Source organism: Salarias fasciatus, chromosome 5, assembly GCF_902148845.1.
Source record: "Salarias fasciatus chromosome 5, fSalaFa1.1, whole genome shotgun sequence".
Taxonomy (NCBI): domain Eukaryota; kingdom Metazoa; phylum Chordata; class Actinopteri; order Blenniiformes; family Blenniidae; genus Salarias; species Salarias fasciatus.
Genome location: NC_043749.1, coordinates 16,297,985 through 16,312,762, shown reverse-complemented (window position 1 = coordinate 16,312,762; position 14,778 = coordinate 16,297,985). Strand labels below are relative to the sequence as shown.

General features: G+C 40.7%; 1 protein-coding gene across 6 annotated transcripts; it reads left to right on the top strand.

Annotated features, from left to right (window-relative positions):
• The first annotated feature begins 482 nt into the window (after nucleotides 1-482).
• On the top strand, nucleotides 483-14,271 carry LOC115388243 (poly(rC)-binding protein 2). 6 transcript variants are annotated; one of them, XM_030091277.1, is made up of 13 exons: nucleotides 483-674; nucleotides 2,075-2,203; nucleotides 2,932-2,955; nucleotides 3,054-3,086; nucleotides 3,265-3,381; nucleotides 3,496-3,627; nucleotides 3,791-3,919; nucleotides 4,796-4,870; nucleotides 5,513-5,554; nucleotides 6,710-6,782; nucleotides 8,039-8,085; nucleotides 8,330-8,499; nucleotides 12,915-14,271. In XM_030091277.1, the coding sequence occupies exons 2-13, from the start codon at nucleotides 2,135-2,137 to the stop codon at nucleotides 12,949-12,951; spliced, it is 948 nt and encodes a 315-aa protein (XP_029947137.1). In that variant the 5' UTR covers nucleotides 483-674; nucleotides 2,075-2,134; the 3' UTR covers nucleotides 12,952-14,271. The 6 variants fall into 6 exon arrangements, with proteins under 6 accessions (XP_029947137.1, XP_029947139.1, XP_029947136.1 ...); XM_030091276.1 differs by having other exon boundaries at nucleotides 484-674; nucleotides 8,033-8,085; XM_030091275.1 differs by having other exon boundaries at nucleotides 484-674; nucleotides 6,683-6,782.
• Nucleotides 14,272-14,778: the final 507 nt, after the last annotated feature.

Sequence of the window (14,778 nt, the reverse complement as noted above, 5' to 3'; positions counted from 1 at the left end):
TTGTTTTAATCACATTTTTGTGTACTACAGGGCTCTGCAAAGCTTTCTGAATTGAAAACATGTAAATGTAAGATTTTTGTTAACTGTGTTTTAAATTAATCCTGCATACCAATTGTAATTCCTGAATTGTAAGTAAAGTAACTTGCAATGAACATTACGTCCACTAGTGGTATTTCATCTAAGTATTTTATCAAACTTTTTAAAGATAAAAAATAGAGAAACGTTTTCTAAATCATCAACTATGATAGTAGAATACACAAAATAAAACGTGTGATCTTGTTCATTTCCAGTAGCACAGCTTTCTCTTCTCTACTGTTTTTAAACAACGCGATAACGTGGGCTTTTTAATCAATATTATTTTTTTATAATGTCTTTTCCTGCCTCAAGCGTAGTTGTATAACATCGCAGGCATGTGCTGTCGTGTTTAACATTTTGGGGCGTTTCGGGGTCAGTCTCGGGGTGGAGGGGGGACTCCGATGGGTGAGGGGGGAAAGTTCAGAGGTTATAATTTTGTTGTCTTTGTGTAAAGGAGTGGAGCTCGATCTCACATCACTCTTCCCTCTTCCCCGAGTCCTTTCTAAACTCTCCCCCGGGTTTCTACCCTCCCGAACCTCTCCCCTTCTACCCTTACAACCCCAACCCTCCCCCCGATCACTTACAGACGCACGACTTAGGTGAGTTTTGTCGCCACTCGGTGTTTTTTTTAAATGTTTGTTGCCATGATTTGAAGTAGCGGAAAGAAATCGCGCCCAGCAGCTAGCAGCCGCACGAGCCGGAGTGGCGTGCTAACAGGCCGCACGACGATGAGCACGCAGTCTCTCGTGTTGGTTAGCTAGCCGCGGGGGAAAACTTTAAATTATCGCCGTTTTAAAAAACACATACATTTATATTTAGTGTCCCTGCTCAAATACATCCGAACCGGACAACCTGGGAACGCAGAAAAACTGTATTTCAACAGCCTTGTAAAACGTAGACGATTGAAGCTATCGAGCTAGCTTGGCTAAGTAGCACACGCATGCCCCATTCATTTTTCCGTGCCACCATAATGCTAACATGCTAACGTACTTACAACCAGCTTTAATAGTTAAATGGCCGTGTTTTTTTTAGCTAATCATGGACACCAGAGCGAGTTTTTAACCCTGCAAGTTTTATACCGAACATGATTGTATGTGTTTCCTGTGAACGTGGACGCGAAGAGCAGCGCGAATGTAACTGCCGCACATTTGTTGATAAACTTGGGTCTCGGCAAATTAAAGCGGCGTTAGCATACGAGCCATAGGTTATCCAGCGTTTCATCGCTAATTCACGTGTTACCAGACACTTAACTTCCGCTTCAGAAGAATTGAGGTAGTTGTAAATAGATTAATCTAGCTGACTGTGTGTAGTTGGCAAAGCTAAAGGGAGTTTTTGTTGAAGCAATTTCTTTCTGATTCGTCGTGGTGCGCCGTCAGTTCGCGCTGTTAGCATCAGCTATGACCCAAATTATTCCTGCACTGCCTGGTCAGATCAATCGACTGCTGGAAGAACTTGATGAGAAACTAAATGTCTCAAATGATCATTAGTGAGTGTATCTCTCTTTTATTATCCGTAAACACAAATGTGACCCACGTTAATGTCATGTTGCTGTAACTGGTAAGATGAACTGGGTAAATGGGATTCAAAGGCCCTTAAAATACTCTGAATAGCTGACATGCATTTATTTATAGGCTGCTGAAGTATATGATATTTTCCCCCATTACAATTTAGAAACTTTGAAGTTAATTGTGGAATGTACATTGTCCTAAATTACCACCTAATATTTAATATTTTCTATATTAATTCTATTTTTATTTAGTTTTCAGAGCGAGTGCTGAATTACTGTGAAAGCTTTAGACTCAGCACACTTAGTTTTTCTTGTTAGTTCTTCAAATACTCATAGCAGAATACTTGTTATATCTGACTCCATCCTGTTATATTTATTCTGGCCCATCTGATGAGAATAGGGTTGAATTAAGCTACTTGCATGCATGGAATTTTGAAAATCTACCAAGTAACCATTCACTCTGTTTTATTCTGTTTGTTTATATCCCATCAGATCCATCTCTGTGACCAAAGACTCCAGTTCTCTACTGACGGTTGACTTGCAATTGCAGTTATGGACTCCGGTGTGATTGAAGGCGGGCTCAATGTCACCCTTACTATTAGGCTGCTCATGCACGGCAAGGTGAGGTCACCCATCACCTGCGTCTGTCAGCATCCCTAATAGTGTATGAGATGATATATTTATGGAAATAAAGTCTCTCCTGGAGATGTATAGAAAGCAGTGGCATTGCCTCATAGCTGGGCCTGCACCTCAAAGTAAATTGGAATAACGTTTGCCTGTGGGTGTGCGGATTCTCAGCTGCGAGACTGCGCTCCCTCTTTGGTTAGGTTTTATGTCAAAATTGGCAAACGGGTCAAGTCAGTGGGCAAATCAAAATGTCTCCATCATCATAATTACTCTCTGAGTGGCCGCGTAATTGCCTGAAAGATAAATGTTTTGTGCATCGTTTCACCTCATAGGCCAAACACGTTGCATTTTTCCAGCCTCATAATCTCAAACTTGTTGCCTTTTTAACCTGAAATAAACAAATATCCATTGTTGTCATGACTTCATATGTTAAGATTCCGTGTTTCAAGAAGTGGAAGCTCATAGTCTGACCCAGCAGTTTACTCTGCAGTTCGAGCAAATTGAGATGAAACTATATATCCGGCAAATGGCAACTGAAAACAGACCCTGGTTATTGTGTTAATAGAGCTGGATTTTCTTCAAACTAAGGACCCCCAGTTAAATGTTTATTGACTTGCTTGGATTGATGAATAAAGTATAACTTCCTGCAACTTCAGACCATAAGAGCTATGTGAGAGTGAGAAAAAGTCACCTTAAGTTTGCCTTTTCTTTTCTTATTTTAGGAAGTTGGAAGCATTATTGGAAAGGTAAGAGCTGCATTTTGTAATGATTAAAGCACAATCACTATATCAAGATTTGTCTTTTGTAATTGATGAATAATTGATATGCGATTTTCTATAAACAGAAAGGCGAATCTGTGAAGAAGATGAGAGAAGAGGTGAGATCTGTGCTTTCCTGTTTTTAAGTAGCCATATGGAAAGTTCTGACATATGTTAATGCTATTTTGGGAACAACTGCTGCAGATCTGCAGCGGGCATTTCCACCTCAAGACTCCAGATTGATGAATTAAAGTCACTTTTTTTTTTCTTTTTTTTCTTTTTTTTTTGTCTTTGTAGAGCGGAGCTCGCATCAACATCTCCGAGGGCAATTGTCCCGAGAGGATCATTACTTTGGCAGGTCCAACCACTGCCATCTTCAAGGCATTCTCCATGATCATTGAAAAGTTGGAAGAGGTTGGTCCTAATTTGCACTCAGTTGTTAAATTCTAGGTAATTTCTGAACGGCCTGATGGAAAAACTGAAGAACTCGCATCAACATTTGTGTTTTTTTGTTTTGTTTTTTGCCAGGATATAAGCAGCTCAATGACAAACAGCACAGCTACCAGCAAGCCCCCAGTGACCCTCCGCATTGTGGTGCCTGCCAGCCAGTGCGGCTCCCTCATTGGGAAAGGTGGCTGCAAGATCAAGGAAATTCGAGAGGTGCGCACAGTGAGCCGCGTGTAATACGAAACCAAAACAAAACACGTGAACCGCATTCCTTGCAGTTTTAGTTGTCACTGTTCTGCTCAAGTTCAATGACAAGAGAGCGCTTACATGCAGGACGTCTGGATGTCTTGTTATACGTCTTTTTCTTGCGTTCCAGTCAACCGGTGCTCAGGTACAAGTGGCAGGAGACATGCTGCCCAACTCCACGGAGCGCGCCATCACCATCGCAGGCACGCCTCAGTCAATTATTGAGTGTGTAAAGCAGATCTGTGTGGTCATGCTTGAGGTAAGTGTACTATAAAAGTAGGGAAGCAAATTAAATGGTGGTTGTTGGACTGTGTGTTAATAAAGCGCATGTATTGCAACCATTATGTTTTATAACTTCGGTGTGTTGGGTTTGGACAAGAGACAGTTTAATTTGATTGAAGCGACTGTGGTGAATGTGTTTTCTTCACTGTGATCATTGGGCCTGTAAGCTCTCATCCAGTTCTTCATCTATAGTAGTGAAGCAACAGGCCGCTCTTCTCTTGAGGTCTGTATCGATTCTGGAGGCAGAGATGCAGTAAAAATGCCCAGATGGAGCAGCTGTGTCAGCGGAGCCTGTTTAAAAGCAGCTGACAGAGACAGTCATGGTTACTGATGCAGAAGTTAAAGAGGGCTCACAGTGGGGAAGTGTTCTACTTCCTGCGTCTGTTTTCAAAATAAAAGCCCCAGTTTTAAATAAATAATGAAACTCGGTGTACGAAGCAGTAAGAATTCAGCTTTGTTTAATCTGTTTCTGGAATTTTGAAATGTTTTCTCATAATCTGGAGCAGGGATGGGCAACGTTGATCATGACGAAGGCCACAAAAACATTTAGTCTTGCAAAGGACCAAACTGAACTGGATCATTGATAGATGTATTGAATAAAATTCATTCATGCATGTAGCATATTCCACATTAAATTGCATTTATTTTGACAATAGTTAAGGAATATTTCCATCTGATATTGGGTATAAGTATGGTTAATGGGCCTTCTCCCTTGCAGGGCCATTTTTGGAAGCCATCATAAAGGCTAATAGTTGCCCAGGCCTGATTTATAGTATTTGATGAATGATCCTAATGCCAAGACAGCATTTACGTTGTTATAAATGTATTGACTCATATTTTGTCTTTTGTGCAGTCTCCCCCTAAGGGGGTCACTATCCCCTACCGACCCAAGCCTTCAGGATCACCCGTCATCTTTGCTGGTGGACAGGTATATATAAATATATATGAACCTTCAAAGAAATGCATTTTGTTGTCTGATGAGGAATCTTGACGTGGGATTAAAGACCATTCAAATAAGAATAAGTCCATAATTTTTACTGCTTCTACAGGTGATGTTTGGTTTTTACAAAAACCGGTGTGATGAATTGCCTCCATTGCTTGAACAAGGGTTTGCGTCTTCGGCCATGTCTGATCACATTAGGCCTAAAGGCAGATGTTTGAGACGGATTTCCTTCTTGTGTCATTCCTGGAGTGTTGTCATGTTTTCAGAAGTGAGGTGGCCTATTTTTCTCTAATATCGGTCTGAACCAAACGCTTTCTGGCACTTGTCGGCCTAACATTAAAAATATGTTTTATCTTGCTACTCGGTACCTTTTGTATTCTCCTTCTGGTTTTTCTTAATTCTGCTGCAACGTCTCAAAGGATTTCTCTTTTCTCAGAAATGTGGAGACTTTGGACAAGGCAATACATGCTGCGTTTCTTTAATGTTATTAGTTGAGACGAGGCTTTGATGTGTTAAAAGTCTTCCAAGAGGTTTTTTTGGCACTCGGGAGTGACGTAGCCGGAGAAGTGAGCTGCCCCTCAAAATCGGACGTGAGCCCCATGAAAGCTTTGTTTTCGTTTGTTTCAGGCGTATGCCGTACAAGGACAGCACGCGATTCCACAGCCAGATGTAAGTGCAGTAGATGTTTTCACATGATCCCCCCACCCCCCACCCCCCCACCACCACTCCCATCCATAATTACAACTGTCCTCTTCCAAAACGTGATCGGCCCACGCATCAGTTTCACAGCCTGTAACTGCAGCTGAGCTTGCCCCTCATTTTCCTTGATTTTGCCCTCCCCTGACCTGTAATCATCACATTGTTTTTAATTGACCATTTTAACGGCAGCGTTGTGAAGCCACTTTAATTTTGTCCAGTTTGTCCGTCCACTGGCAGTCAGTTGTTAATTGAGCTGACATTTGTTGTTTGTCCAGACTCTCCACTGTTCCATGAATAATAATCTGTCCCTCCTGCTCACTCCTTTAATGTTTTTTTTTCCCCTTTTGTGCCGTCTTGTTTCGCATGTCTGTCTCATTCATTAGTCTGTCCTAGATAAACATATTGTTCTCTTTTCTTTCATTATTTCTTTGTGCTCTGGCCACTTGTTGCTTGATTCAATTACTTTTCTCTCCCTTTTTTTTTCCTTTAATGAGTCCCACCAAGTGCATTTAAGTCTTTGCTCTGAGGCAGTAAGACTAAACAGTCAAGATGCAAAATGTGACAATTAAACATTTTATACAATTATGAAATGAGTGAGTATGGTACATATAGTTCATTTATATTTCTTTCACATTTAAAGATTAAGCATGTTTTCAACTCCTTAAAAAAAGAAGAAAAGGTTTTATTGATCTGTAGTGGTGATGTTAGTAAAGTGTTTTAAGTTTCCAGCTTCTCAGATGGTGTTTGGCATATTGAGTTCTCTTTCACTTGTGTGTATTGTAATTTTATTCATCCCCGAAGACTGCGCGAAAGCTTCGCCCAGAGAAGCAGCCCGCACTTTGGAGGAATACCTGCGGGGTACCCCACATAAGACGAGCCTAAAAAAAAAAAAACCCCAAAACAAAACACAATTTTAGACACGAGTGTGATCTATGTAGATCTGTGAAGAGATCTGCACATGACAGAGTAATGTGGTGTGTGTGAAATATATTTGTGTCGTTTGTACTGACTGTGATTTTTTTATGTTCTGTTTTTCCCTCCTCTTGTGTTTTCCATTTCCTCCCATTTCTCTCCCTGCCTCCTCTCTCACTCTCACAGTCTTCCTCTGCTGCTATCTCTCCACAGCTCACCAAGCTTCACCAGCTGGCTATGCAGCAGACCCCCTTCCCCATCGCACCAAGCAACCAGGGATTCACTGGTATGCAGCGTGACAAGGCCTGCAGGCTTTCAGAGCTTCATTTCTTAAAACAGGCAGACTCCTGAAAATTCCCAGTTTTTTTTTTTTTTTTTTTTTTTTTTTGAGCAGATGCACAGCACGACTTAAAAACCCACCACAAATATGTTGCACAATAAGATTGTCCCTTTTTTTTGGTTTTGCTTATTTTATTATTTTTTTTTTTATTATTTTATTTTACTAAATCATGGAATCATGTTGGAGTGGTGAGCAACTTCGATTCACAGTGGGAAATCCACAACTCCGTTCTTGTTTGTCGAGTTTGCCTGTTCTCTCTGGTCATAAATCAGGTTTTTGCATGTGCTACGACAGAACCTTGGTCGAAAAACGTGTTTCACAACATTTATGGATGCGATGGGTCCTCCAACAGTCAAAACGGCTTAATCAGTGACTGTAAATGTAGGTGTGATGCATGGCCTTTGCTCTTTATGAGAGTCTTCAGAGTCCATCCCAGTTTGTGCTCCAGCAGCGTTTCAATACTTTAAAATACCCCCATGTGACACTTTGAGATAATGGAATCAATTTGAAAAAATTATGCAGATTTCTGTCTTGTATGAAGCCCTAATTTATGTGCCACTTTCTTACAGGATCTTATTTGTTATAAAGTGCCCTCAATTTTCCTTAATAAAAGAAAATAGGCCTAAATAATTGAACGTTCATCATGTCACTCGCTCTAGTTTTATGGTTACTTCAGTTCAGCGCCGGTTTTAAAAGCAATGCTGTTACTGAACTTTGATTGGGAGAAAGATGCTTTGCCAAATCAAGACGGGGGAAAAACAACGGCAAGGCTTATCTGGGTGTTTAGCTATCTGTAAAGCGTCATGAAGTGATGCAGAGAAACTTCATCTCTGGTCTTAATAGATTTAATTCCTCTGACTGGTGCTGGTTCTACTGTCTAATCTCATTGAGATGGAAACCAAATGCTCTCTCTTATTCCTGTTTTATTTTCTTTATTACTCGCTTGAAGTTCCAACCACATTACTTATAATGCATAATGTAATCCTGTGTTTTTTAGGTTATGAACATAAGTCTGTTGTTCTTTTGTGATAAAAGTGTTTTCTGCTGGTAATTGGTTCTTTTTTTATTAGCTTCTAATGGTTCTGCATTGGAGGATATTTAAGTTCATCAGCCTCATTGCCTTTATTACCCTGTTGGAGCCTCAGTTTTTCATGTTTCTGTGTATTTAAGGCATTTTTTCCCGTCTTCTCTGTCAGGAATAGATGCTTCAGCTCAGCCCAGTTCCCATGAGATGACCATTCCAAATGATGTAAGTGGAACTAATCTAACTTTGAGCATCTTGTAGTGGGACTTCAGAGTGTGTGTTTAACAGGTCCTGCACGCTAAACTCAGATTATCAGGCTTAGCAAATTATTCTTGTAAAATACAGAAGTGTGGAAGTGATGTCCTGCTGTTTCAACCGACCATAAATCGACACGTGATCAGAAACACATCTTTAAGTTGCGTCGTCATCGTGTTACCATCACCTGATTGTTGCTGCTCTTCTCCCCCAGCTTATTGGGTGCATCATCGGCCGCCAGGGAGCCAAGATCAATGAGATCAGGCAAATGTCGGGTGCCCAGATCAAGATTGCGAATCCAGTGGATGGATCGACTGACCGCCAGGTCACCATCACAGGCTCGCCTGCCAGCATCAGTCTGGCGGAGTACCTCATCAATGCCAGGTGAGACAATCCAGACAGACGATTGGTTCCAGTTCAGACAGAGCAGCTGAGGCTTTGTTTTTATTTAGTCACTTTGCATCAAATTATTTTGCTCTGCTCAAATGATAATGCAGTCCACATATTTTCTTTCGCCAACAAGAAAGACGGTTTGCATTTTGTTTCTGCTTGCTTATGACATCCCATATGGTTCTGAGGGAGCCGTCAGTTTATTTATTCCTCAAAATATTGCAGATAGATGAGCAATTAGTTTCCTCCCGTATTTATTTCAACCAATCTGCGCTGGCATTTCGTTTTGTATCTTAGACTATTGTGCTGCAAAAACGTTTCTTTTTAAATCCCACAGTGTATCATTTTTAAAATACCAAGGAAGATAACGCTAGATCAGGGGTGTCAAACATGTGGGCCGACAGCGACCCACAGAGAGTTCAGTCCAGCTCACAGGATGAAAGCGTGCAAAATGTCAAAGAAGACACAAACGGCCACCTATCAACGTAAATAACTGCTGTTTCTAATTCGTATGCTGAGGAAACGGTTCCAGTGAGTAACCGACATGACACCGACGCCGGAAACTGAATGTAGAATACAGAAGTGATTCTCGGAGCCAAAGATCAGTGACGCAGCAGTGACTGCTTGCTGCTTATAGTAAATTAACATTAGAGGTCAAATCAGTGCCATAAGTGTGATTTGTGAAGTAATGTGAGGCTCTGAGAAGCAGTGGGCTTTTTCTAGCATTAGTCTGAATTTCCTCTGAGTAAATCCTGTAAGAAGTGCATTAAATATCAAGATCTTTTAGGATTACCTGACACTTTTCATACTAAAAAGGCTTTCTGGTTTCAATAGTCTTTTTTTTTTTTTTATGTTATCAAATTGGGCTTTGTGTTGTCCCTTAGCTAAATGGAGTTTGACACCCCTGCACTAGATGCTTTTTTTTCCCCACTTTATTTATCCAGATAATTTAGTGTCACGACTTTTATTCCCTTTCAATGGGCACCAATTTATCACCAATAATTATCATTTTATTCACAATATTGACAATTTGAGCCTTTTAAAAACTTACACTTCCAAGTCACGAGCCCACAGTCACCTATGAAAGAGTTATTCAATCTAAATTCCAAAAAACAGAAGTTTATGTGCAGGATAAAATCCATTTTTGGGGTTATTTACCTTCTGCTAATGGTCACTGTGCTGTTTCCTCGCCCTGCCAGTCTGCGCTTCTGTTGATTCCCTTTTCATTTGCTTCCACATCAGTCTTAGTGTTTTAGTTTGAATTGATTCATGAAGCTTTCTGTCTTGTGTTTCTGGTCTCATCCCCGAGTGATTTTGCCCCCCACCCACCCGCCCTCTCCCTCCTCCTCCCCTCAAATCCACCCCCGTCCCTCCCCCCTTGCTCACCAGCCTGCCCTGTGACCCATCCCGACTGTGTTGTCCCTCTCTCCTTGTCTCTCTTTCTACAGTGTAGAGTCCTCTAAACCTCCTCCCTCCTCCTCCTCCTTGAACCCTGAACAGACCAGCCTGTGCCCTCCCTCCACCTCTACTACTACTACTACCACTACTACTACTACTACCACCACCACCACCTCCTCTGCCTCTTCCTCCTCCTCCTCCTCCTCCTCTTCCTCCTGTGTGGTGCCCCCCACAGCCTCCATCCCTCTGTCCTTGTTGGCTCCAGGGCCGCCTCCTCCCTCCTCTTCCTCCTCCTCCTCCTCCTCCACCGATTCCCTGCTCCCCAGCTCTCCTGCCTGTGTGTCAAGTCTCCTCAGTATCAAGCCCCTCCCTCTCCTGGCCCTCCATGTTGTCAGCGGGGCCAGTAACCCCGCACACCCAATCCCCACTGAGCCCAAAATCGCCCCAGAGCTGGGCTCCAAGTCGAAAAGACGAAGGCTCTCCCCTTACTAACGAAGGAAGCATAAGTCATCTACTACTCAAGTACTGACAATGCTGTTTGTTGTCTGTACCTGCACTTGCTTTTTCTTTTCTTTTCTTTTCTTTTTTTTTTTTAATCAATCGGGCTGTGCCATGCCTGGCTTACTCCAGAAAGCAGCCCCGTCGTTACGAAGCCGGCGAGATGGTTGATGCCATGTTTAAGAACTAGTTAACTGTAGCTTGATTCAACCTGTTTCTTCACAAAAATACACGTGGAGTGCAATTATATTTCTAAATCACTCTGAACTTAGCATGAACAGGGAAATATCTCACCGATCTATGAAAGCATTTCTCTCTTTGTCTCTCTCTCTTGGTGTAAGCTCTGCTCAGGTAGCGGCTCTATTTAAGATGTCACATTGTATTTATAGGAATAGTTTTCTTGTAGTGAACTTTAAGTGACTTGTTAGTGGTTATAATGTAGTGTATCATAACTTTTTTTTTTTTGCTTATACACAAGAATTGTAATTTCAATATAAACTAAATCTCCCCTCAGGTAACAAAACCACCAAACCATGAATTACTTCCCATTAATAGTCAAAATACAGGAAAAAAAAAATCCATCTGCTTGAACTTAGTTTGGCTTATATAACCAAACAATAAAGGGAATAAATCAACATTTCACTAAAATTGTGTTGACATTCTTTCAAATTATTGGATGAGAAGATTTATCACCCTCCCGTATCTCTGTTGAATATGAAGCCACAGCCAGCAGCTTGTTAACTTAGCTTACCATAAAAATTGGAAACTGGAGGAAACGGCTAGCCTGGCTCTGATCATAGATAACAAAATCTGCCATCTCGTTGCCAGGCAACCAGCGGAGACTGCAGGAAGTTACTTTCCCCGTGCCAAGAAAAGGGGCCTGCCTCAAAATCTCCACTAAATACCAAGATCCTGTCATTGTTGCGCTCTTTTGTGCCGATTAAGCCAAGATTAGTTTAATAATGCTGTTTTCGTTTCAGATTTGCACTCAACCACTTTTTTTTTTTCCCTTCATGTAAGAAGATTTCAAGAGATTTCACACAGAACAACGCCACTGTGTGTTTTATAAACTGAGCTGGAAATGCCAGCATGTCAGCCAGCAGGTTGCAGTTTCCTCATATTTGACGGTACACTAAAGCTGAGCTTCTTATTCAGAAACATGGGAGTAGTATGGCTCTTCTCATATAAGTCCTAATTAAAGTCGTGAAAATGACTTGGGAAAAACCCGTAATCAGTTCGACTCCATTTACATCTGGAATTGAGATGCATATTTCAGGGCGAAGAGACGAGCTGTGATCCAATCAGAGAACGTTTTAGAGCTGCAACATCGTGCAGCAGGAGTGTGAATGCAAATGTGTTGTCAATCCAGACAAAACTAAAGATCTTCTTCCTCACACAACTGTGTGTTTCACCTCCGACTATTATTGTGTGAACATTCACATCTTAATCCAGTATAAAGCTAGTGGAGGTGTTGACTGTTGAAGAGCAGCAGTAGGGACAGCTGGTCCTAGATGATCACAGTCCTGCGTGTTTTGTACGAGTTCCTGTTCCAGCATCCTTGTTTTTAATGAGTAGCTCATTTATCTGGCTCTGTAGGGTTTCATAAAGATGCATCTATTACATTCAGATGTGTTTTACAAGCATTGGTTGCGCCAAATTCTGTGAGACTTCTAAGAGGAAGTGCCTGATAACTTCATGATTTTATATTTAAATGAGATATAATTGACCCTCTAATAAAGAAATGTTCCTCTTTCTTTACTGCAGAGAATACCAGTGTGCATTCTGAAAATGAACGCACTGAAAGAAAGAACCTATAAACAACCCAAAATACAAAAATAGTCCAAAATCCTGTTTCCTCCTGACTGTCGGCAAAAGCCTCATGTTCATGTTTCACAAACTTTCACTGCAGCATCTTAAGTGATTTCGTCTAGCTTCTAAAAATGTTCCACTGTAGACAGATTTCATATAACATGAGGTTAAAAAAAATGTAGTCAAGGTCTTTTTTGCAATTTATACACTTTGGAATGTCGTCCCACAGACCATATGACACCCTGATTTGAGCATCTGTTTTTCTCTGGAGTCACATTCACACCGGGTGAATGCAGTTCAGCTAAAATGTCCCTCCAGAGTTGAGCAGTCCAAACTGCAGAACATATTTATGAACCACATTCTACAAAAACAAACATCGCTGCCTGTAGTTATGAAGCAGAAGTTAATGTCCAACAGCTGGAAGTGACATTTTGATGCCAGGTGTAAAAGGAGCCACTGATCAGCTTCTGCTTAACGAAACGTCTCATTAGAATCAAACCTAACGTTTGTTTCTCCATGTCGCCGCATCATTAGCCTGTTTTAGTGAATTGAAATGTTTTCCTCTTAAAGGATTTAATTCAGATATTGTAATCTGTAGTAAATGATGTTGATCTTGTCTGTCTGATTGCATGCCTTACTCTCTCTCTCTCTCTCTCTCCCTCCCTCCCTCCCTGCTCTCCGGGTGTCTCTCTGTCTTTCTCCAGGCTTTCGTCTGAGGCCACAGGACTGGCAGCCAACTGATAGGACACTGCGTCTGCACTAAATCTCACTTTTTGTATCATCGGCTACCATAAAGTCAATGCAACTATCCAATTTAAGAGTTTATATATATTATACCGCCTCTTCCTCATTTTGGAAACATGTCAACTGCCACTGATTTGACCCGCTGAGTTTATTTATTTTCTTTGTTTTTCGGTTTTAGTCGGAAGAAGCAGACGTTAGGTTTTTAATTCCCCCCCTTTTGAGTACAGTTGGAGGTTTTAATGATTTGTTATTAGAAATTATCTGTTTGTTTTTTTTTCTCTCTCTCTCTCTCACTCTTTCTTCACTTTCCTTTTTGGCCACCACAAAGAAGTAGAGTTGGAAAACTCTAAATAGGCATATAGATTTAGTTCTGTACAGTCAGTTTTTTTTTCCTTTAAAAAGAAAAAGACAAATAAGGAGAAATAAAAAAAAAAAAAGTATCAAAATAAGAATAGAGTGACTGTTTTATTCCGTGTTTATGTCCGACCCACGTCTCTTTATTTTCATTTTGGTTTTCCCTTTCTCAGCTCGGCCCTGTCCAGTTCATGTCCATACTTAACCTGCTTTGAGTAGCCACAGCATCTCCCCCCCCCCGCCCTCCTTTGTCACCTTTTTTTAATTGAAGTGCTTGTAACCTGGATTACACTTGTGACACTGATGAGAATACGTAGCTGTACATGCACTGTCACCGATTCTATTTGGTTATGACGACAGATGTTGTAACACCCACTCAGATGAGTTTATTCAGATAATTTAGAAAAAAGGAAATCATGTATTACGACGCATGTCACTTTCCTCCCCGCCCCCCCACCCTCCCCTCTCTACATGTCATTCCTGTTCGCCCGCCCTCTCCTGGTCCTCAGATCATGTGTTGATATTTTGCTGGGATGGGAGGTATTCGGGGCTCGGGCTCGGCTCAAGGGATCGGAAGCAGAGGGGTTGTCCTCGCTTTTTTTGTAAAGACTGATATATTACTAAAAAAAAAAAGAAGAAAAAAAGTTGGAATATTTGTTTTAAATGGAGGAAATATTTTTTTTTAAACTACCAAAGGGGGGAATAACTCCTGGACACTGATCTATTAAATGTGATGAGGCTGAGAACTGAAATCATTGATGCTCTGGGACTAGACACAGAAAGGGGTGAGAGTTAACACTAGTTTCCTGCTCTTTGCTTCGCTCAAGTCAGAATTTATTTTATTTTTTATTTGCAGGAAATACAATACAAAAAACTTTTGTGCACGTTTTTTGAGACTGTAGATCTGGGTGCCACAACATTGTTTAAAAAATACCGAAATAAAGATGTGAAATGCTCAAACCACAAATCATCTCGAGAGTTTTGTCACTGCGTTAAAAAAAAAAAAAAAAAAAAAAGCAATTTGGACACACCTTGAGATTTTGCAAGTTTTATTTTAAATTGTTTCTTAAATATATTTATTGTACAGTTACAATAATGCAGTATAAAAAAAAACCCAACTTTTTTTTTTTAATAGCATCATGGGCAAACAAGTACCTCCTCATGTGAGACACTAGAGGGCAGTAGATTTGCTTTTCTTTTTTGGCAACGTTTGATCCTGGGACAGGTTTTCTAGCTTTAAATCTTGAATGGGTGTTTGAAATGCTCAACAAATGTAAACTTTTAAACATAACCTTATTTTTAAAAAAAAGGGGGAGCTGCCTTTTTTTTTGTTTAGTTTTAGCTTATTGAGTTCGACCTGATCAGAATGTTGTGCTGTTTTTTTTTTTTTTTTTTTTTTAGTTATGGTTTAAAGCACATTGAGAAGGCCTTCAAGGGACAAATGCATCAGCACCAGTTTTTATTTTGTAC